General features: G+C 31.4%; 1 protein-coding gene across 1 annotated transcript in view; it reads right to left on the reverse strand.

The window, feature by feature from the left end:
* LOC114339332 (S phase cyclin A-associated protein in the endoplasmic reticulum) overlaps positions 1-23,300 on the reverse strand; it is a 345,776-nt gene that overhangs the window by 53,808 nt on the left and 268,668 nt on the right. The window contains exon 17 of the mRNA XM_050648835.1: positions 21,427-21,618. Within this exon, the coding sequence (XP_050504792.1) occupies positions 21,427-21,618 (192 nt within the window). The remainder of the gene's footprint in view (positions 1-21,426; positions 21,619-23,300) is intronic.

Below are 23,300 nucleotides of genomic sequence, written 5' to 3' on the forward strand. Positions count from 1 at the left end.
ATGACACAAAATGTAGGCATCGGATAAAAAAGTTTATGTGAAGAAACTGTATTTTTTTGTTCTTCTTAATGGCGGTACAGGCTCGTTTTTTTAATATTGTATTTAATTACAGAGTAATTTCCACATATTAATATATTTTTCAAATTGGGCTCTGTACCGCCTTTCTTTATTATATTACGAATACGTGTGCAAAATATCTCGAAAAAGTATTCAAAATTACGGCCGCAATCTTGGAACGCGTTTTCGCTACCTGTTGATCGCTACTGTTTCCTCTTAATGTAAAAATACTAACATGTATCAAATATATGATGGCTTACAACCATATAATGACAGTTTTTTTATATTTATTTCTCCGATTCTAATGTTTGATAAAGCAACTAAAAAAAATATCACAAATCATAAGAAAATCAAAAAGAATAAGCTAAAGTAATAGTAAATTAGCGTTATTATTAAGTCATTTTTTTAAAATTATTAAGTACAGAATATTGTACTCAAAAACGGTCAATATAAATAAATAAATTTTTTTTTCATTTTTAAATAAATAAAAATTGAAAGTTCAAAAAGTAGTATAGTAGATTTTCATATATAATGTACAGTATGTCCCTGTAAGTTCTATCCATATGGGACACTTTTTTATTATTCATTTTACGAAAAAAGTTATTCTTCATAAAAAGCTTTGCATGGTCCAAAACCCAAGATTCAACCATCAGATATCAAATTTTATGAATGTTATACGAGGTATGTCAAAAAGTTTGAATTTCACTCAAGAGTAGGTAAAGTAGCTTTATCTTTCACAATATTGAAAATTGCTACATATTATGAAAAGTTGTTTGGTATTAAAAATTATATTCTAACATGCAATTACATCCTACAAATTGAAAAAAAAATTTTTTTTTTGAAAAATTATGGATAACTAACATTATTTTCAGTTATTTCAATTCTGATAACTCTTTTATTATTAATTTTACGTAAAAAAGTGATTCTTAATAAAAGTTCTGGATGGTCTTTAACCTAAAATACAACCATTTTATATCAAATTTTATCAATTTTATACGAGGTATGTCAAAAAAGATAAATTTAGATCAAAAGTAAAGTATCTTCATAGTTCAGAATATTTCAATTAGAAGGATGTAATTACATAATAAAACATAGTTTTTAATTCTAAATAACTTTTCGTAATAAAAATTTTCGATATTGTGAAAAATAAACGTATTCTACTCTTGAGCGAAATTCATATTTTTTTACATACTTCGTATAAAATTGATAAAGTTTGACATAAGATGGTTGTATTTTAGGTTTTAGACAATGCAGAACTTTTTATTAAGAATCACTTTTTTTTTCGTAAAATTAATAATAAAAGAGTTATTTGAATTGAAATAATTGAAAATAATGTTATCCATAATTTTTCAAAAAAATTTTTTTTTTTCAATTAGAAGGATGTAATTGCATACTAGAATTCATAATAACAATTTGCAATATTGTGAAAAATAAAGCTACTTTACTCTTGAGTGAAATTCAAACTTTTTGACATACCTCGTATAACATTCATAAAATTTAATATCTGATGGTTGAATCTTGGGTTTTGGACCATGCAGAACGTTTTATAAAGAATAACTTTTTTTCGTAAAATTAATAATAAAAAAGTTTTCCAGATGGATACAACTTACAGGGACATACTGTATATATATACATTTTTATTTTTTTTTTGTAACCAACAAAATTGGAAACACTCAAAATAATTGGTTAATATTCGATCTCAAATGTAGGTACTAAAAGAGCTCTATAAATCCTTGTTTAAGCGCGAGGAACTTTGCAAGGAATGACCATTCATTCTCTAGCTCAGTGGTTCCCAACCTTTTTCCGATGATCGCCTCCTTAGACATGTTTCGTCAGTTATGAATACTACAATCGCCCCCCCCCTCTCTCAAATTAAATTGAAACAAATAATTAATCAGCACAAATAGACAGGGCGAAAACTGCGGGTTCGTTTGGGAAAAATATTCCCATGAGATTTTTTTGCATAATCATATTCGTGAGACATCCCAGAATAAGGTTCAAGAAGTCGCCCACGTGAAAAGTGGTCCAAATTTTTTTTAACAATCTTTTTTAATCAAATTGCAAAAATCAATATTTTTGGCCCGGACAATTTTTTTTTAGGTTTTTTGGACCATTCTAGACAAAAAAGGGATCTTATAATTTTTCTTTAAAGTTGATCTTTTTCGAGTTATAAGCAATTTAAAATTTGAAAAACGCGAAAATTGCCATTTTTAAGACTTAATAACTCGGTTAAAAATTATTATTATGAAAGTTAGAAAGTCACTAAAACAAAGTTTAAAGCCTGATGACATGATTCTGAAGAAATCTGTGTCATTAATTTATTACTAAGCTGTTATTTTTAATTAATAACAATGAGCGGTTAGATCGTATTGACGCGGCTGTAAATGTGATTGCGAGTAAGATGCACAATTGGACTGCCGGAATGGCATCTCTCTCGCACTCAGCATTGACGGCCGCCTAACACGTGCATGGCGCTCATTATTATTATTTAAAAATAACAGCTTAGTAATAAAATAATGACAAACATTTCTTCAGGATCCTGTAGGGAGGGCTTTAAACTTAGATTTAGTCACTTTTTGACTTTCGGAATAATAACTTTTAACCTAGTTGTTAAGCCTTAAAAATCGCCACTTTTCGTTTTTTTCAATTTTAAATTGCTTATAACCGGAAAACAATCAACTTTAGATAAAAATTATAAGAGAACTTTCTTGTCCAGAATAGTCCAAAAAAACTAAAAAAAATTGTCCGGGCCAAAAATATTGATTTTTACAATTTGATTAAAAAAAATTGTTAAAAAAAATTTGGACCACTTTTCACGTGGGCGACTTCTTGAACCTTATTCTGGGGTGTCTCACGAATGTGATTATGGAAAAAAATCTCATGGGAATATTTTTTCCAAGGAACCCGTCGTTTTCGCCTTGTCTAAAAAGGTATGTATCCATATTTATTTATTTTTACATTTCATAAAATGATAAATGATTATATGTAATGGCTTCCTTGGGCCTGGTGTTTCTCACATAATTTCTTTATGTCTGGCTTAATGTTGGTTAATAGCAAGCTCAAATCCCCTCTTTATGTTTAGCCTATTTCTTTGTTTGTTTGTTTGTAATTTGATTGCATTCCACAAGATTGGATACACTTCTTTTATCTGCGGTCAAAATCTTTCATAGCCACACTCCTGAAACAGACTTTCAATTTCAACATCATGTTTCAAATCAATCAAGCTTTCTTGAAGATAAGAACATGCCGTTGAAACGTCCACGCTAAAAGGATTGATAAACCAAGTTGGCACTTTCAGACTAGTCAGATCTTGGAATCGGGGCTGTAGATTTCTTTCAACATTTGAAGGTGGAGGCAATATGTTTGAAGATCCTCAGAATCACCACAACCACAAGAGGATTTCTTGTTGGGGAATTTGGTCAGATCTCTTCTCTGCATATTTTGTTCAAAAATAGATATTTTGTCACTGAATACTGAATGTTCTTTCCTTGTAGTTGCAGGTTCATTTAATTTAATTATTCGCATAGTACAGTTAAAATAATTACACTATAACTATTACGCAAGAGAAATTGAACGTTTTTTCTACTTTTAAGGACAAAAAAGCAAATTAATTAGCGAGTCGAATTAAAAATTATTTTTCACATCAAATTTTAGTAGGGGAGGAAAGTATGCTAAATTTGCAGTTACTCGAGCGTTATGGAAAAGTATTGGGTTGTGAAGGGTAGATCCTAAAACCAAAAAAGTTGACTTAAGTTTTCCATAAGTGGGGGACTTTCCATTTTTAATTTAATTTTCCATTTCCAACAATCGTTTTCCGATTATAACGCCATCTATCCATAATTCAAAAAAATGTCTCGAAAAAAAGTTACTTATTTTTACGTAAGAAATCCAAATCTGCAATAAAAATATGAGGGCTCCAATTTAAGATTTTAAAGTAACTTCCCACCCCACCTCCATGGGGGGTCGTGTTTGGTGTCATTCGATAGATTTTTCAAAAATATTGAATACCTGCATTTTTCAGCTTTTCGATCTAATGTTCATTTCGCGAAATATTGCGGGGTTCGTATTTAAAATCTTAAATTTAGACCAATACATGATTCAATAGATTATTGAAAAATATTGAACAACTACTTTTTAGTTTTCCGATCTGACGTTCATTTCGCGAAATATTCGCTTTTTCTTTGTGAAACTTTGTGACTCGCCCATTTCGTTACACCCCGCTCAAATCGTTAGATTTTTGAAATATACACTGTTTTGCATGTACTTAACTTACCTTATCTTAATCTGAAGATTTCGAGGTTTTCTAAGGATAGATTTTTTTTCAGACCCTTCGACCCGGACCTTTTTCGAACCTTTTTCCTGAACGAACTCCTCTGTATGAAGAGCCAATATATTTATGGTAGAGGTACATTTATAGGGTACAGGGTTTTCCCCCTGTGATTTTCTGACGCGCTCGAGTAACTGCAAAAATCCCTGCTTGGGCTCCCCTACCACTTGAAACATTATTTGGTTAAAACATCTCAGTTTTTTGGCAAATATATATTTTCATTTTCTAGTCCATTTGCGAGGCGACTATACCTATCGAATTAAATTGTGTCATGATTCATAGCCCTCTGTTACTAGACGAGATGCTTGTGTTATTATTACCATATTACCTGCACGGGTATACCTACATATTCACTTTTTATTATCCTATGGATATCCGATCGGAAGTATTGTATTTTTTTTTCTCAACTACCCATTTCTCGTTTCCCGGATTCTAAACGCCCCCTTTTCTCTATCGCCCCCTTTGCTCTGTCGCCCCCCTGAAAATCTTAAATCGTTCACCCGCCCCCCGGTTGGGAATCACTGCCTAGCTTACCATGAGACAAGAATGCTCTACAAATTAATAAACAAAGCCGCCTCAACTATTCTGAAACTGTGATGAATCCCGCTATAGGCCATTCTTCCAAATATAACGAGAAACTACAAAAAAACTAGTCACAAAAACCCTATGAACTAATGATGGCCATCACTTGAGAAAGGCACTGCCGAAACAGCTGCAGTCACATAGTTATAATAAATTTTGTGGAAGTATAGAGAACAAACGTTTTCAGTGTTTTATTGTTAGATAAAATGAACTTCCATCAACTAACGGTCGAATCTATTAATTACTCATTTTTTTCTAAGAACGCACCTCCGCATTGAAAAATCATACAGACATAGTATACAGATCAAATTCTCGAACACAAAAAATATCCAAAATAAATAAATCTCTATTATCAACGTTTTGTTTTCTTTTTTTTTCTGGCAAAAACACGCTTCAACTTGAAAGGTTATGGGTTTGTATACACCTAAAGAAGACCATAGACGAGTATTATTTATAATATTCCGCAAAAAGTTACTTTTAAACTTTTTTCTCTTTTAACAATTATGCGATACTTTTTATGATTAGTGCATTTTTAGATAATGCTTACAAAGTAATATTTTTGATCCACATAATTAACCGCATACAAAGTGTTACAATTATATACCATCAGTATATAAATATATTATTGCAAGCTTCTAAATATATGTATAAGCTAAAAGGAAGAGTCCGTCTTATAGACCAGGGCGCATCTGTAAAAATATTAGTACATTTGGACGTTGAGAGGTGACCCAAATTTGTTTGCAGAAATTGATTGAAAATGAATTAAATAATAATATTTGAGTTATCCTCCCTCTCAAAAAGGTCCGGAACATTGTTTAAATAATCAAAATGTCAAAAAATTAAGGAAAAATTCGATTTTTTTCTTGGTTTTTTGATTATAACTTTAAAAGTATTCATTTTCGAGAAAAGTTGTACTGACATAAAAGTTGCGTAATTAAATTTCCTACAACATAAAATTGGTTTAAAATTTAAAAATAGTCACCCTTGTTGCAAAAGAGCAATAATTGTGAAAAAAACATACAAAAACAAGTATTCGCTTTATACGTTTTTCAACCATTTATGCTACACTTAGGACCTTCATATTTCACCCTGAAAAACTATATGATACAGTAAAACAATACTGTATATTTCATTAAGATCGGTTCAATAGATTTTGCAAAATAAATTTTGCAATCCAGCTTTCGTAAAAAAAAATCATTTTTTCAAAATGTTACAGGACTGAAAATAAAGCAGATAGCAAGTTGAAAATTTTTTTGCGTATAGAAGTGTACTGTACCTGTCATTTGCAATTTTGCAAAATTAATATCGATTAACACCACGGCGTCAGGAATTTTTTTAAATAAACATTAATTATTGGTGCTACGCGTAGGACAGCGGATAGTTTGTTTTGATTGGGCATTCCAATGACCTTTGATAATGATTGATACATTTTAATTTTTATTACATTTCGATATAAATAAATAAATTGTTTATTTCAAAATAAAAACACATACTCTATCCTTTGAAATAACACTTTTATTAGCAAAAACTTTCTTTGTTAATATATTTTAACTTAAATAATAAAACTTTATTATTTTTAAACATATGCAATTGTTTAAACAATATTTCACAAACAATAATAAAATTAGTTTGATTTTTGTGGAATTAAAATATTAAAATACAACAAAATATAGAGTAAGAAAATAATATATTAGATAAAGATTGGAAGAAATTTTGGTGGAAATCAACTTGTGTGAATCGAACACCGCTGTCCTGCGCGAGGCACCAAAAATTATTGTTTATTTCAAAAATTTTCTGACGCCGTGGTAATTAATCGATTTTAATTTTGAAAATTGCAAATGAAAGGTACAGTACACTTCTATAAGCAAAAGAAAATTCAACTTGCTATCTGCTTTATTTTCAGTTCTGTAACGTTTTGAAAAAATGAATTTTTTTTGCGAAAGCTGGATTGCAAAATTTATTTTGCAAAATCTATTAAACCGACCTTAATTAAATTTACAGTATTGTTTTACTGTATCATAAAGTTTTTCTGGGTGAAATATGAAGGTCCTAAGTGTAGCATAAATGGTTGAAAAACGTAAAATGCGAATACTTGTTTTTGTATGGTTTTTTCGCAATTATTTTGCAACTAGGGCGACTATTTTTTAAATTATTAACCAACTCTATATTATAGGAAATTTAATTACGCAACTTTTATGTCAGTACAACTTTTCTCGAAAATTAATACTTTTAAAGTTATAATCAAAAAACGAAGAAAAAAATCGAATTTTTCCTTCAATTTTTGACATTTTGATTATTTAAACAATGTTCCTGACCTTTTTGAGAGGGAGGATAACTTAAATATTATTATTTGATTTATTTTCAAGCAATTTCTGCAAAAAAATTTGAGTCACCTCTCAACGTCCATCTCAAAACAGATGCGCCCTGGACTATTATGCTCAAGCAAAAGCAAAACACGGAAATCAGTTTATTCAGATCGCAGCCAATCCCAAATGTGGACACGAGGGCCAGACCAGGCAAGGCAGAAGCCAAGACTGCCCTCTGGGGGATAGTCGCGTGCCTCGAAGAGTATCTACCGGGTGTTGTCATCCCTCGGGAGCCAGAAACGAAAACTAACAAACCGGCTGAGTAGAGGAAATAAGTTAGTGTGGTGGCCACAACCAACGAAAGTTGATTTTGCGAGCGAAATGTGTGTCACGTGGATGGGCTTTCGGTAATTTCATTTTGGAACTTTCGGTTTGATGGATTGCCGGAAATGAGGTTAGTTGGGATTTGGGATCGATTGCAAAATGTGAGACTTCCCAAAAGGTAAATTACCAATGGGAAATCAGTCGCAAAACGCTTTTATTTAAATATACTTATACAGGGTGTAACAAAAGGCAGGCTATAAATTAAACCACATATTCTGGGATCAAAAACAGTTCGATTGAACGTAATTTACTTTAGTACAAATGTACACATAAAAAAAGTTACAGACGTTTGAAGTTTTACAAAATGAAAATCGATTTTTTCCAATATATCGAAGATTATTAGAGAGTTTTTACTGAAAATGACATGTGGCATTCTTATGATAAGACTTTTGCTGTTCGTGTGTCTCGCTAAAACTCGAGAATGGCTGGACCAATTTGGCTAATTTTTATGTTGAATTATTTGCAGAAGTTCAGGGAAGGTTTATATTGGTTTTATATAGTCATTTTAGTAGCCACCAAAATTTTTACATCTATATGTATAAAAAGCTCTTTTTACAGTGTTTGTTGCCATACTCCTCCGAAACGACTTTACCGATTTTTATGAAATTGGCAGGTATAATCGACCGGACTGGGAGTAGGTTGTTATCTATATTTCATGCCGGAACGGCATAAGGGGGGTTACCCCCTGATATTCTTTTATATTTTTTCGAACAAACTTTTTCTTTTTTAATTTTGTATGATGTGGAACGTAAAGATACAAACAACCCTAAATTTTCACTTTCTACCACTAACCGTTATTTTTTAATAGCCATTTAAATATTTTACATCTATATAAACAAAAGAAAGTCGTGTTAGTTACCAACACATAACTCGAGAACGACTGAATAGATTTTTATGAAATTTTCCACGTATATTCGACCGCACTGAGAATAGGTTGTTATTTATTTTTCATATCCGTACGTCATAACGGGGGCTGCCCCCTAATATATTTTTTTATTTTTTTGGTCATATAGTCATTTTAGTAGCCACCAAAATTTTTACATCTATATGTATAAAATGCTCTTTTTACAGTGTTTGTTGCCATACTCCTCCGAAACGACTTTACCGATTTTTATGAAATTTGGCAGGTATATTCGACCGGACTGGAAGTAGGTTGTTATCTATATTTCATACCCGTACCTCATAAGGGAATTACCCATGACGCCATAACTCTCACAATAATGACGTGAAAAATACGAAATTAAGTAGGTAGACTCCTTGCTATTCCCGTACTAATTTTTTTTCTTTAGCGCAATCGGTGTCCGAAATACAATATCTTAAGCCGTAGAAATATTCTGAGGACAGAACAAGAACGAGCAACAAATTTCATCCAAGAAAAGTGCAACTGTTCAACTGTTGGACTTAAATTGGGCAACATATGAATTTTTTAATTTTTCGAAACTTTCAAAAAATATCTCTAAACCGAACTTTTTTGACGAACGGCAAGCAGCAGAAAAGTTCTGAGCACACGAAAAGAGCAAGCAGCAAATTATAAAATTTTATTTAATTTTAATCAATTTTGTTTAATTTTATATAATTTTACTTGATTTAAGTATTTTATCTATTTTCGTTTATTTTATTTTATTTAATTTTTTAATTCCATTTATATATTTTTTTTAAATTTTATTTCATTTTATTTAATTTTATCATTTTTTTAATTATTTATTATTGAAGTTATACTTCTTTACGGGCGTAATGACGGTGAAATTTTATATGGGAAAACCTAGCGACCGGTCGCATGCGCATTATAACTTTGTTCTGATTGGATGTTCAAATGACATGACAAAAATTATCCAATATGGCAGCTGTGGCACAGCTGTGGGACTGTGCATGGTTTGGTCATAATGTATGCTTGTTGCGTTTTAAAATTTGTAGGAAGAGAAACAACAAACAAAAAGTTAGTTAATGGTTATCTTGCTTTTTTAAATAGTTTTCATATTATATTTTTGGACTTATTTACATAGAAGAGATGATTGTTGCATGCCAATGTGAAAGCTCATCAAACTGTGCCTAGTATGAGTGCCGCAGATCTCGCTTATTCAAAGCTAAAGAATCTTTCACTGCTAAGTGTTTTATAAATAGTTGATCAAATTTTGTTATGATATATGAACATAGCCACTTTGCACGACGCAAGTGATTGCGAAATTTATTAGTCGTTATACGGGCTCCGATACCTACCTTGAACCTACCAAAATACATAAGTAGTATGTAATACATAAAATCCTTTATAAAAGGTATATTTGTTAAAATCCCTATACAGGGCTACATCAAAGACAGAACTAGTTTTCAATCGGTTGACCGTAAATTGTAAAGGGTTTTTACCCTGTTATTTTTACTTTGGTGGCTTGCATGTAGATTCTAAGATTGCACTGATGATGATCGGTCAACCGATTGAAAACTAGTTCTGTCTTTGATGTAGCCCTGTATAGGGATTTTAACAAATATACCTTTTATAAAGGATTTTATGTTTTTGTAATGGTATACAGCCAACTACAGGAAATTTTTCCTCGTGGATTAGTATGTAATACTTTTATTTACATAATTTGATTATCATCAAAATTTCTATCAATATTCACCTAATATATTGTCTTCTTACTCTATGTTTTGTTGTATTTTTTCAATTCTAAATCATTTCAATTCAAAATCAAAATAATTTGATTTACATAAGTTAAAAATGTCAAAAGGTTAATCTGTTTAGTTAGACGATCTTCGCACATAGTGACAAGCTGTCTCTGTGGCGAAGTTTTAATGCGGGTGAATCCCAATACAACGCAAATACCAGCCGCGTGGTAAGTTGGTTCGAATCCCAATAGAAACTTTTATTTTTTTATTTTTTTTTATACATTTTATGATTGTAAGTATATTTATTATATAATTTTATTTTCAGAAAATACGTATTTAGTTAAAAAATTTTCCGACAATTAATGTTCAGAAATCATTTGTGGCATTTTTAATGTGTTTTTTGGCACTGTTTTAATAAAAATGTTTGAGAAGTAGTAAGTATAAATTAATTTAATATTTAAATAAAATATAAATAAAAAGTATATTAATTTCGTTTATAATCATATAATCATATAATAGAAGTATAACTTCTTACGTGCGTACAAAGTACACACACATTCTTTTTTTTTATTTAAGTTTATTCAGTTTTATTTATTTTTATTTACTTTTATTCAATTTTATGAAATTTTATTTCATTTTATTTAATGATATTGAATTTTAATTTAATTTAATTTTTATTAATGAACACCTATAATATAGTTTGACAACACCGAACCCAATTATAAATACAGAGTTGTTTTGAACGTAAATAAAATAAAGCTGTTATATTCATTATAAGATAAACAAATTTAAGATTCTAAAAGTTCCACTACAAACTTTATTTTGTTATTTCTAACTAAACTTTATAACTTCAAACATCATGTGCAATTAATTAAAAATAATAATAAAACCTTAGTCACATCGAGCATTATTTGTTTATTAATTACGAATTCCTTTTCTTTATTTTAAGTTTATTGTATGCAAAAGTTTGTTTTTATCTACTGGGGCAGTACGGAGTCTGCCGGGTCAGCTAGTCCACCATATATTTGTAAATAGGGTGGAAAAAGGAATAAAGCTAAGAATAAGAGTATATTAGGGGAAGTCCAGGGTTGCACTAATTGATGACAAAATGAGAGAGCAAGATGGATTGCTATTGGCATGAAATAACTCACTAGTAAAAGATGATATTTATTTCTGCGTTTAATATGTCCCGGTTTTGTAATTTTCTCATTTTAAGAGTCAACACAACCTCCTTTGTTTACTCATCCTGACCAGTACTACTTGATTAGTTATTTTGTCCTTCCAGAGGATTTTCAGCATCCTTAGATATGCCCATTATCTCAAATGCCTCCAGATTATTCATAAATTGTTTAGTTAGCGTCTATGTCTCTACACCATACAACAGAGTGCTTATTATACACATATTCAGATTTATTATTTGCAGAGCAAACAACTTTGTTTACCGAAAAGTGTGTTCTTCTTTCCGTGTCTCTCCTATAGAAGATTGGATATCATCAAGGCTATTTAAACTTTGTCTACAGCTATCCTAAACAGTTCGTGGTGGAACAGATTGTGGTGCAACCAAACCACTCTCTTAGATTTCTCATCTAGAACATTCATCTTCGGCCCAGATTATTTCTGCTTCTAGATTCTAGAGGAATTAGGATTTCCCCCGATAGTTGCGGTGACAGAGCACTGACACTGGCTTGTAGTCAACGAGCCTTTTATCTAAAAAAATACACCATTATTTCTAGGTATGATCATCCAAGTTCAGCTCATTGGGGCTCCTAATTCTTTTAGGTCTGGATCCCTCGTACCAAAAAAAAGTTTATTAATAGCAAGCTGAAAATTTGTCAATAGCTTAACAATGTCTAGTCGGACAAACTTTGATGTACGGTAACACTGGAACAGGGGAAGTTTTAGTTGTGGAGCAGGTTACAGGTTTCTAACGTCAGACTACGAAAACGTCAAATGTATTTTGTCGGACAGAACTTCCAATTTATATGTTACCCTTTCATTCTCGTGCAAAAATCAGACTGCTATTTACCACCAATATAATGCCTGTCATTTGACATGTTCTACGTGTCGGACTTATGAAAATGCCCAACATATTTGTCGGTCAAGCATTTTTTCATACATTATATAAAGTTTGCTATTGAATAAACTTAATAACAACTTGCTAGTTTTCATAATCATTAACTTGTCAGAATGATACGTTCCACAATTAAAATCACGTTCTACAATTAAAACCTTCCCTGTTCCAGTTAAGCTATTAACAAATTTTCAGCTTGCTATTAATAAACTTTTTTTAGTACGCGGGATCCAGGCCTATTTCTACAAATAATGATTTTTCGCTGGTAACAAAATATGACTTTCTGTTAAGTGGAGCCTTCTTTGGGCTTTCCATAGTTTGCAGGAAGAATCAATCTATACATTATTTGCATTTATAAATCACCTGACTCTTCCGTGGAATTATTTTTTCAGAACCTGCTTAATTTGTTAAATGACCTGCCCCATAAAAGCAGAAAAATTTTATGCGGGGACTTTAACATTTATAAATTATATTGCTGTTTGTGCTACACAAATATCCTTGGTCAACATACACTACTCCAAGAAATTAACGCACCACCTTAAAAATGCGTCATTTTCGATGTCTCAAATTTCCTAAATCTCGATTTAAGTGATTTTTTTAATATGTTACAGTCTTATTCTTTAACAATATCGCTATAATAATATTGTTGTTATGACGGGTAATAGTATTGTCATTCTATACCGGGTGTACCAATCAAACTGTTTTTTTTTAAGTTCACCACACCCTGTGGAATTTTCTAGGATATAATATAGAATACTGAAATTAAAACCCAACTATATCCTCAGGTTTTCTTAACATTCTCTTTCTTGATTCATTCGCTTATGTTGGATAATAAAAAAGTTAGGTACTTTAACAACTAGCCATGTTTTTCAGCACTACAGGGTGTGCGACAAAATTTAAGGGGTATTTTTGCATGAAAAGAAATGACAGTTTGCTTTTTAAACGTATGTCCGCAAATGCTTCGTTTCCGATATACGGGGTGTTAAAATTTTTCTTACAAACAGACGATTTATTTATTGCTTTAAAACCGGTTGAGATATGCAAATGAAATTTGGTGGGTTTTAAGAGGTAGTTATTGTGCATTTTATAACATACAATTGAGAATTTTATGTTCACCATTGGCGTGCATACGGGTAATATGACCCGTACGCATTTTTTTTTTAATTTTGCAATAGATTGTTATTGTTTTTGAAGTTATACTTCTTTAGGCGAGACTGAGATTGAGGGTGAATTTATATTAATCTGCGCGCATGCGCACACCGACAGTATGGTATTAGTCGTTATACGGGCTCTGATTGGGTGTTGAAATGATCTGTCAATAATAAATAATTGTTCAATATGAAGGTAAACAAATGTTGTATAATATATTAGTTTTATTGTTGTGAGGACAGAAACAAAAAAGTTTATAATTGTAGTGACTTTTAAATAGTTTTTTAAAAGCAACAGGTACGTAATAATTGTAAATGTATCATAGGTACCTACCTATTTGAACCTACCAAAATACATAGTATGTAATACTTTTATTTACATAATTTGATTACCATCAAAATTTCTATCAATATTCACCTAATATATTGTTTTCTTACTCTATGTTTTGTTGTATTTTTTCAATTCTAAATCATTTCAATTCAAAATCAAAATAATTTGATTTAATTCAAAAATGTCAAAAGTTTAATCCGTTTAGTTAGTCGAAGCGTTTAAGGCGAATGAACCCCAATACCAACCGCGCTGATAAGCTACATTTTATGATTGTAAGTATATTTATTATATAATTTTATTTTCAGAAAGTATATATTTAGTTAAAAATTTTTCCGACAATTAATGTTCAGAAATCATTTGTGGCATTTTTAATGTATTTGTGTGTGTTTTATTCTTTTATTTTATTTTTTGGCACTGTTTTAATAAAAATGTTTGAGAAGTAGTAAGTATAAATTAGTTTACTATTTAAATAAAATATAAATAAACTGTTCAAAAGTATATTAATTTCAATTAAATCATATAATAGAAGTATAACTTCTTACGTGCGTACAAAGTACACACACATTATTTTTGTTTTACTTCATTATTTTTCATTTATATAATTTTAGTAAATTGTGTTTGTTATTGTTTTGTTTTTTTATGACTTTTTGTAAGCTTTGTCTATAAAATTGTACAATTTCCGTGGCAGAAAAGCATATTTCTATTCTTTTCTATAGGTTCTTTCGTATTTCAATTGATCAATCTATTGATGATTAAATTATTATTATTTCATTTGCGTTTGATAAGTTTCCTGGCAAATGTGCTCACTATAGACTGTATACAGTAGTGGCGATAATATACATCCCTGTCTCATTTCACGTGTTACTCATATTACGTCTGGAACTTCATCTTACATTTCATATATATTTGCTCGCTGGTTGCAGTATAAATTCAGGGCTATTCTCAGATCTGTATCATTTATGTCTTTGTTCTATCAAAAAGTGTACTATCAGCCTACTATTCTAATAATAATATCAAGAAAATTGTCTCTCTCAATAATCGACAATTATTTCTCAACAACAATCGCTGGCATAATAAATACAATTATTGCCACCAATTTTGCGAAAGAACGCGATAATTGCATCTACGCGGAAAATAATCCGATGTGGAAGTGAAAACGAAGTAATAACCAAAACAAACAGCGCCAATAATAAATTCTATCATAATTGTCATGATGCGTGAAGCCAAAGCAAACAGGAGCTTGAGTTTAAAGAGAGTATATACACGACCCGTCGTCCTATGGGAATTACAGACACACACACACACGCTCGTACTGATACAAAGAGCGTAGAGATAGAGGACGCGCAAAGCCAATTTGAAGATTTGAAGAGGAAAATGATTCAATTAGTGCGGTGACGTATCGGCTAGAGCAAATAGCGCGATGGAGGCTCGCATCTACATGAGACGAGGTCGGTGAACAAATATACGCAAGAGAACGAGAAGGAGAGGACGGATGAATATATATAACGGCTTTTAGAAATATTCATGAAGTTCGAGTTTGAGTTGATGTCAAAGTGGAGAGTTTGTTTAAGTGTAATAGATTCGCTCAACGTTATTGAAAATAGCGAGTTAAAGTTTTATCAAACATTTTGATGAAAATCGACTATACTAAATAAATAAATTCTCTATTTAAGGTTTTTATTAAAAAACATTTAAACTACTGCAACACAATTTAAAACAAGTAATGCATTAATAAAATCTAAGATTTGCCAGCAGCAGTATCTATAAGATTCTTCTATCTATCAGATCTTAGATTTGCCAGCGGTATCGAGGAACTTCAGCATCTTTATGGACAGAGTACAAAGAGCGAGTGAAGAAAAATGACTTAACCTCAACATAAATAAAACAAAATGGATATTGGTCAGCAAAACTCAAAAATCTGCCAGACAATTGACAATAAAAAACCAATTACTTCAGCACGTTGCCTCGTATATACAGGGTGGGGCAGATAAAGGGCCTATTAGAAATATCTCGAGAACTAAAGGCAACAGAATCATGAAAATTTTAATTAAGGGGTTTTGAAGAGTCATCTATTTAATGAAAATATTTTCATCTATTTGCTACTTCCGGTTATACCGGAAGTTGCTTATAACTTCGTTTTTTTTAATGGGAATATTTTTACATTTTTGGATTCTCTTCGATGTCTTCTTTCTTAAAATATGAGGCTTTGTATTGTTATACAGGGTATTTTAAAAGATAATTACGTTTATTTATTAATTTCGTAGCAACATTCACACCCTGTAGAATTGTAGTAGTTTGATATCTAAAACTCTACTTACGTTCAAATGATTTTTAATATAGTCTACTATTGTTAGGAATCATTAGTATAGCTAAATTTTTAATTTTAGTATACAGAGTTGGTCGAAACTCAAAATGAGTATTTTCTGAGTTTTCTTAAATGGAACACCCTGTATTTTAGTATTGTAATGAAATGATATTTTATGGTACTTTTTTATTTCTTAAGCATTCTCTACACCTAACTGCTTTAATTTGTGCTTAATTGTTCATCGCACCCACAATCTTAACTACGTAGGTATTTTGATAGCTAAACCATTATTGGTTAATTGGTCTGGATTAATATGTATTTATTTCTGAAAAATTATTTGTGATCGAATTTTTTCACGGCCAACCTAATAAAATTTTACGTATTTTTTGTTGCAATTAATGTTTAGCTTGAATCACCAATAACTCACAAATTAAAGCAATTAGGTATAGGGAATACTTATAAAATAAAAAAGTACCATGAAATATCATTTCATTTCAATACTAAAATACAGGGTGTTCCATTTAAGAAAACTCAGAAAATATTCATTCTGAGTTTCGACCAACCCTGTATACTAAAATTTCAAAATTAGGTATACTATTGATTATTAACAATAGTAAACTATATTAAAAATCACTTGAATGTAAGCACAGTTTTTAATGTCAAACTATTACAATTCTACAGGGTGTGAATATTGCTACGAAATTAATAAAAAAACGTAAATATCTTTTAAAATACCCTGTATAATAGTACAAAACCTCATATTTTAAGACGATATTGAGGAGAATTCAAAAAGGTAAAAATATACAGGGTGTTCCATTTAAAAAAACGAAGTTATAAGCAACTTCCGGTATAACCGGAAGTTGCAAAGAGATAAAAATATTTTAATTTAATAGATCATTTTTCAAAACCCCTTCATTCCAATTTTCATGATTCTGTTGCCTTTAGTTCTCGAGATATTTCTAATAAGCCAGTTATCTGCCTCACCCTATATACCTTGGAACGGTCGTCAACTCGAAATGAGATCAAACAACCGAAATACGATCTAGAGTTGAAAATTACTTATTGACTAATTCGGCATCATTTAGGGCCGGTTGTTCGAACGCTAATCAACAATGATCATTATCAAATATTTAATTACTGTCACGTCAACTTTGTTTGGGTTGCTTAAAACAATTATGATATTACTTAATCAATTATGTTAATAATTGTTATGTTAATTGATTAACTAATCTCATAATTATAATCAATTATGTTTTCAGCAACCCAATAAAAGTTGACATTGACAGTTTTGGTGACAGTAATTAAATATTTGATAGTGATCATTGTTGATTAGCGTTCGAACAACCGGCCCTTAGTTTACTTATAACCGCTGGCCTGATGATGCTCTGCAAATTCTAGAGAAAGAAACCGGTCATCGGAGTCATACAATACATGACTGTGAGTACGTATCTCTTTTATTTCGTTCACAATGAACTCGCATATGCAACCTATTCAACATTTTGAAAGTATTAAGAGGAAACAGTAGCGATCAACAGGTAGCGAAAACGCGTTCCAAGATTGCGGCTGTAATTTTGAATATTTTTTCGAGATATTTGGCACACGTATTCGTAATATAATAAAGAATGGCGGTACAGAGCCCAATTTGAAAAATATATTAATATGTGGAAATTACTCTGTAATTAAATACAATATTAAAAAAGCGAGCCTGTACCGCCATTAAGAAGAACAAAAAAAATACACTTTCTTCAAATAAACTTTTTTATCCGATGCCTAGATTTTGTGTCATTTTGGAACTACTAATGAAATAAAAAAATTTAGTAGTTCCAAAATGACACAAAATCTAGGCATCGGATAAAAAAGTTTATTTGAAGAAAGTGGATTATTTTTTTGTTGTTCTTAATGGCGGTACAGGCTCGTTTTTTTAATATTGTATTTAATTACAGGGTAATTTCCACATATTACTATATTTTTCAAATTGGGCTCTGTACCGCCATTCTTTATTATATTACGAATACGTGTGCCAAATATCTCGAAAAAATATTCAAAATTACAGCCGCAATCTTGGAACGCGTTTTTGCTACCTGTTGATCGCTACTGTTTCCTCTTAAATTAAACGAGATAAAGTCGATGAAAATGGATATAACTATCCGAGAACAGGATGCCCTTACTCGAAATAGCAATTACATCAGTCTTGGTCTGCAGTCTCCTGCCAGAGTTTGGCAGGCTAATAAACATGCATGCTTTGCCGATGAATATCGAATCGAGAATCCCAAATTATTAATAATAAATTTAAAAAATATTAAAAAAACAATTATAGAAGAATAACAGACATATTAGTCCAAATAAGTCCAAATAGGACAAAACCTCACAATTTTTACAGAATTGATCGATTTGCTAAAAAATTTGAGAATAAGTAGTGGATAGTTCAAGGATCAAAATCTATATCATGCCAAAAGGAGCTTTTACCATGGGGGTTGTTGCTACCCCATCTCGGGGGAGGAAATTTTTATTATATTTTGGCCGCAAGAGTTGGTAAAAATATTCATTATGAGCAAAAAACGTTCTATACATTTTTTTGATAAAATTAATAGTTTTCGATTTATTCGCTATCGAAATTATAAATAGCTTATTTAATTCCCAAGAACGTGGTTTGCAAACATTTTTTTACATCAAAGATTGAGAGAGCTATTTACAATTAAAACTTGTAATATCATGCAAAAACCACCTTTACCAACCCTTTCAATGCCACCTCTTTTTGTGATTGAGAATTTTAAAAGGATATTTATATTAATAGCCTTATAGATCTTGTAAAAACCTACAAAATTCTTTTTTAACGAACTTTCTAAGATAAAAAATAAAAAAAGTTACGGTTAAAAAATCAATAAATTAAAAAAAAAGGAGAAATCCAATTGGAAGCATAATAATGTAAGTTAGCGGCGTTTTTAGTCATTGGCCTTATTTAATCTTCTTTATTTATGTATTAATAATAGATTTTAAAAGTTTGACTGGCTTAGAATGATTAGTTTTTAAAAAACTGAAGTTTAAAGCGAATAACGAATGTTTGCAATTTGGTAAAAAATGCCATTTTCTTCAGAATAGAAAGATTAGCATCACAGATACGAAAAAATGTTTAAATATGAAATTGTAGGTAATTTAATTCCCAAGAACTTGGTTTGATAAAATTTGTTCTACGACAAAATATGAGTAAATCGTAAATGAGAATACCATCAAAAAACATTGATTTTTTAGATATAAAACTGAAACTTTCGATAGCGAATAAATCAAAAACTATTAATTTTATCAAAAAATGTATAAAACATTTTTTGCTTAGAATGAATGTTTTTATCAACTTTTGCGGTCAAAATATAATAAAAAATTTCCACCCCTGAGATGGGGTGGCAACCACCCCCATGGTAAAAGCGCCTGTCGGCATCATATAGATTTTGATCCATGGACTATCTACTACTTATTCTCAAAATTTTCAAGCAAATTGATCCATTCTGTAAAAATTGCGCGGTGAAAAGCTTTAGTTCCTGGACTATATAATTAATGTGTACTCGTATGTTTTCATATGTACCAGGGAAGGCGAAACGAAGATATATAAAATAGCCAAACAGAGAGCAAAGAAAGCAAAAGATTTTAATCAGATTAGATGTATCCGAGATGAAAATAATAAAATACTAGTTCACGAAAGGGATGTCAAAAAGAGATGGAGAAAGTACTTTGACAGCTTATTAAATGAAGAATTTGACAGACAGCCTGTAGAGTCAACGGAGACAGTAGCAGCAATGGTCACCAAAATAACCAACGAGGAAGTGGCTCAAGCGCTTCAAAAAATAAAGAAAGGAAAAGCGGTAGGACCAGATGATATTCCTGGGGAAGTATGGAGAGCATTGGGAGAGACAGGAACCAGGTGGCTAGCAGGTCTATTTAATAGAATTATGGAAGTTGGACAAATGCCAGACGAATGGAGAAGCAGTATACTGGTACCTGTTTACAAAAACAAGGGAGATATACAACAATGTACAAACTACAGGGCTATAAAACTGCTTAGCCACACCATGAAAATATGGGAAAGAGTAATTGATAGACGGATACGTGAAGAAACCGAAATATCCGAGAATCAATTTGGCTTTATGCAGGGTAGATCAACAACAGATGCAATTTTCATTATAAGGCAGTTGATGGAAAAATACAGGAGTAAAGAAACAAACGCTCATATGGTATTCATTGATCTTGAGAAAGCATATGATAGAGTTCCTCGAGAGATTCTGTGGTGGGCACTCAATAAGAAAGGAGTCCCTGGTGAATATGTAAAGATTGTGAGGGATATGTATGAGGGAGTAACGACTAGTGTTAGGACAGGTGTGGGAGAGACTGATAAATTTCATGTGAAAGTAGGATTGCATCAAGGTTCTGTGCTTAGTCCGTATTTATTCTCATTAGTTTTGGACCAGATAACAGCGAAAATACAGGGTAACATTCCATGGTGCTTAATGTATGCTGATGATGTCGTGTTAGTAGGAAATAGTGAAAGAGACTTAGAACAAAAACTGGAACAGTGGAGACAAGCTCTGGAGGAAAAAGGTTTAAAACTTAGTAGGACAAAAACAGAGTATTTGGAATGTTCATTTAAAGATGGAGCTACTACAAATAAAATGGTATCTTTGGATGGTGAAATGATTGTAAAAAGCAATAGTTTTAAGTACCTAGGATCAGTATTACAGAGTAATGGAGAAATAGATGGAGATGCATGCAGTAGAATTAGGGCTGGATGGATGAAGTGGAAAGAAGCGAGTGGTGTGTTGTGTGACAGAAAAATTCCAATGAAGCTGAAGGGAAAATTCTATAAAACAGCCATAAGACCAGCTATGATGTACGGAACTGAATGTTGGGCAGTGAAAAAGAAAGAGGAACAGCGAATGCATGTGGCGGAAATGAGAATGCTTAGATGGATGAGTGGAGTGACAAAGAAGGATAAAATTAGAAATGAGTATATTAGGGGAAGTCTAGGTGTGGCACCAATTGATGCCAAAATGAGAGAGCATAGGTTAAGATGGTTTGGTCATGTTCAACGTCGAGACGTTAACCACCCAATACGAAGAATAGCTGAAGTGCAGATTCCTGGAAGGAGTAGGAGAGGAAGACCAAAGAAGAGCTGGGGGGAGACGATAAGGCAGGACATGTTGGTAAAGGGGATTAACATTGATATGGCCCAAGATAGAATTGTGTGGAGAAATGCAATTAGGGAAGCCGACCCCGCATAGGGATAAGGCAAAGAGAATGATGTACTCGTATGTTTTCACCTACTTACCTGGAACTTCTTGATGTCTAATTCTGCTACTCTCCTAAGTAGTTTGAAAGTTACGGATGCCAAAGAAAGACATGGTGTTGGTATCGATGGTGGCTGTTGTCCTTCTACTCTAGGCGTCGAATCTGGAGGTAGAAGAGACCCGTACAGCATCGAAACACAACCCAGTAGTTCAGTTGCATGAAGAGTACTAACCTGAAACAAAATATCTTGTTTATAAACTTGTGAACAAAAGATTAGGTGGACAAGGTGTAAATAAATGGGAAAAAGTTTCAATTATGGAATGAAGGTAGCGACAAAAGACATGAATGCAGAGAAAATCACCAATCTTATTACAGAAATGTATCATCATCATCATCAATGGTGCTACAGCCAGGCGCGGATACGGGGAGGTCAACGGGTCCATGAACCCCCTATTGTATTTAGTCTATAAGTATTTTTTTATTATTTATTATTTTTTTCTGTTAACTCTAAACTGTAAGCCATCAGTACAACAATAAATTACACGACAACCGCTTCCAAAGAATTGAAAAAGTCATAAAATCTAATAAAACACCCTTCTCTGAAAAATAATCTGCAGGCGCATTTGTTTGGGTACCGGTGGAACCATAAACAACGGAAATATTTTTCTCAATTCAAAGAATAACAAAAATGATATTTTAAAATGCAAATACATTACACTGGGCACTGGGTATACACCTTATCTCATGAAAAGTCACGTTTTAAATTTGCGATATAATAAAGATATAAAAATTTGTATTTTACTAGATAATCCATGCGTACCTACCCATTGATGGGTAGAAAGATTAATCTTTATGGTAAAGAACGACCAGTGAGATTAATAGTCGTGAATTGTCTATCAATCCTTTTGATACCGTAGGTATCTGGGTTTATATAGTGTATTTTATCCTTAGAGTAAGTGTGAGTCGTATGGCTAAATCTGGAAATATAATATTTGAGCAGTGTTGCCACAGGTCTTGGACAAAATTTCGGGAGACTGCTCTTATTTTTTCGGTAGAAATCGTCAAATTTCGTTAGATTTCATTTTTGCTGTCACATTGCAAAAAATGATACTTTAGGTACCAGTATTCAAAAATAAACTACATGCATCATCATATAATATCAATATTCACCATATGCTTTAGTTTTGTTATAAGGAAATAATTTACTTATAATAAAATAAAACTGCATATTTTTTCCTGTTGTAGACTTTTTAAAAAACTTACCACACGTGTACCTATTAACGTTCAAAATACAAATATTCTTATTTGGAAACGGTATAATTGTTTAAACTAGTTAAAAAATTTTGTTACAATAAATAATAGTTATAATTTATTAACATTTATAAATTACTGCAAAAATAAGGGTTTTTTGCTATTATCTCCAATTGTTTATGTATTTCAAATTAGAAACTATTAAGATCTAGAATATTTATTTGAAACATTTTTCTCTAAAATCTACAAGGAATGTTTTATAGGCAAAAACATGATTTTTTTACACTATATAATCGTTTAAAAACAAAACAAGTCGGATATTGAAGCAATTGAGAATGAGAAAAAATTTTAATGTTCTTTAGTTATGTCGAAATACTTTAAGTTAAAAAGGTGCAAAATAAATTTCTCCTGTTTTAAGATTTTAATATAAATACTATTTTTAGTTTGGAATTACCTTCTATATCAAAATAAGCCACAATCCTTCAGTATTCACTATTCAGATTCAGGTAGATACATTTTACTCCCAAAATCATTAATATAAAAGGACAAAGGACTGGTCATAAAATTGATATCGGTAAATCCGTATCTGCTGGTTCGCACATTGTGTCACAAGCTAGTAAAAGCAATTCAAGAATTCTTGAAAATTGACTAAACTCTGTTTTT

Source organism: Diabrotica virgifera, chromosome 4 (genome assembly GCF_917563875.1).
Source record: "Diabrotica virgifera virgifera chromosome 4, PGI_DIABVI_V3a".
NCBI lineage: Eukaryota > Metazoa > Arthropoda > Insecta > Coleoptera > Chrysomelidae > Diabrotica > Diabrotica virgifera.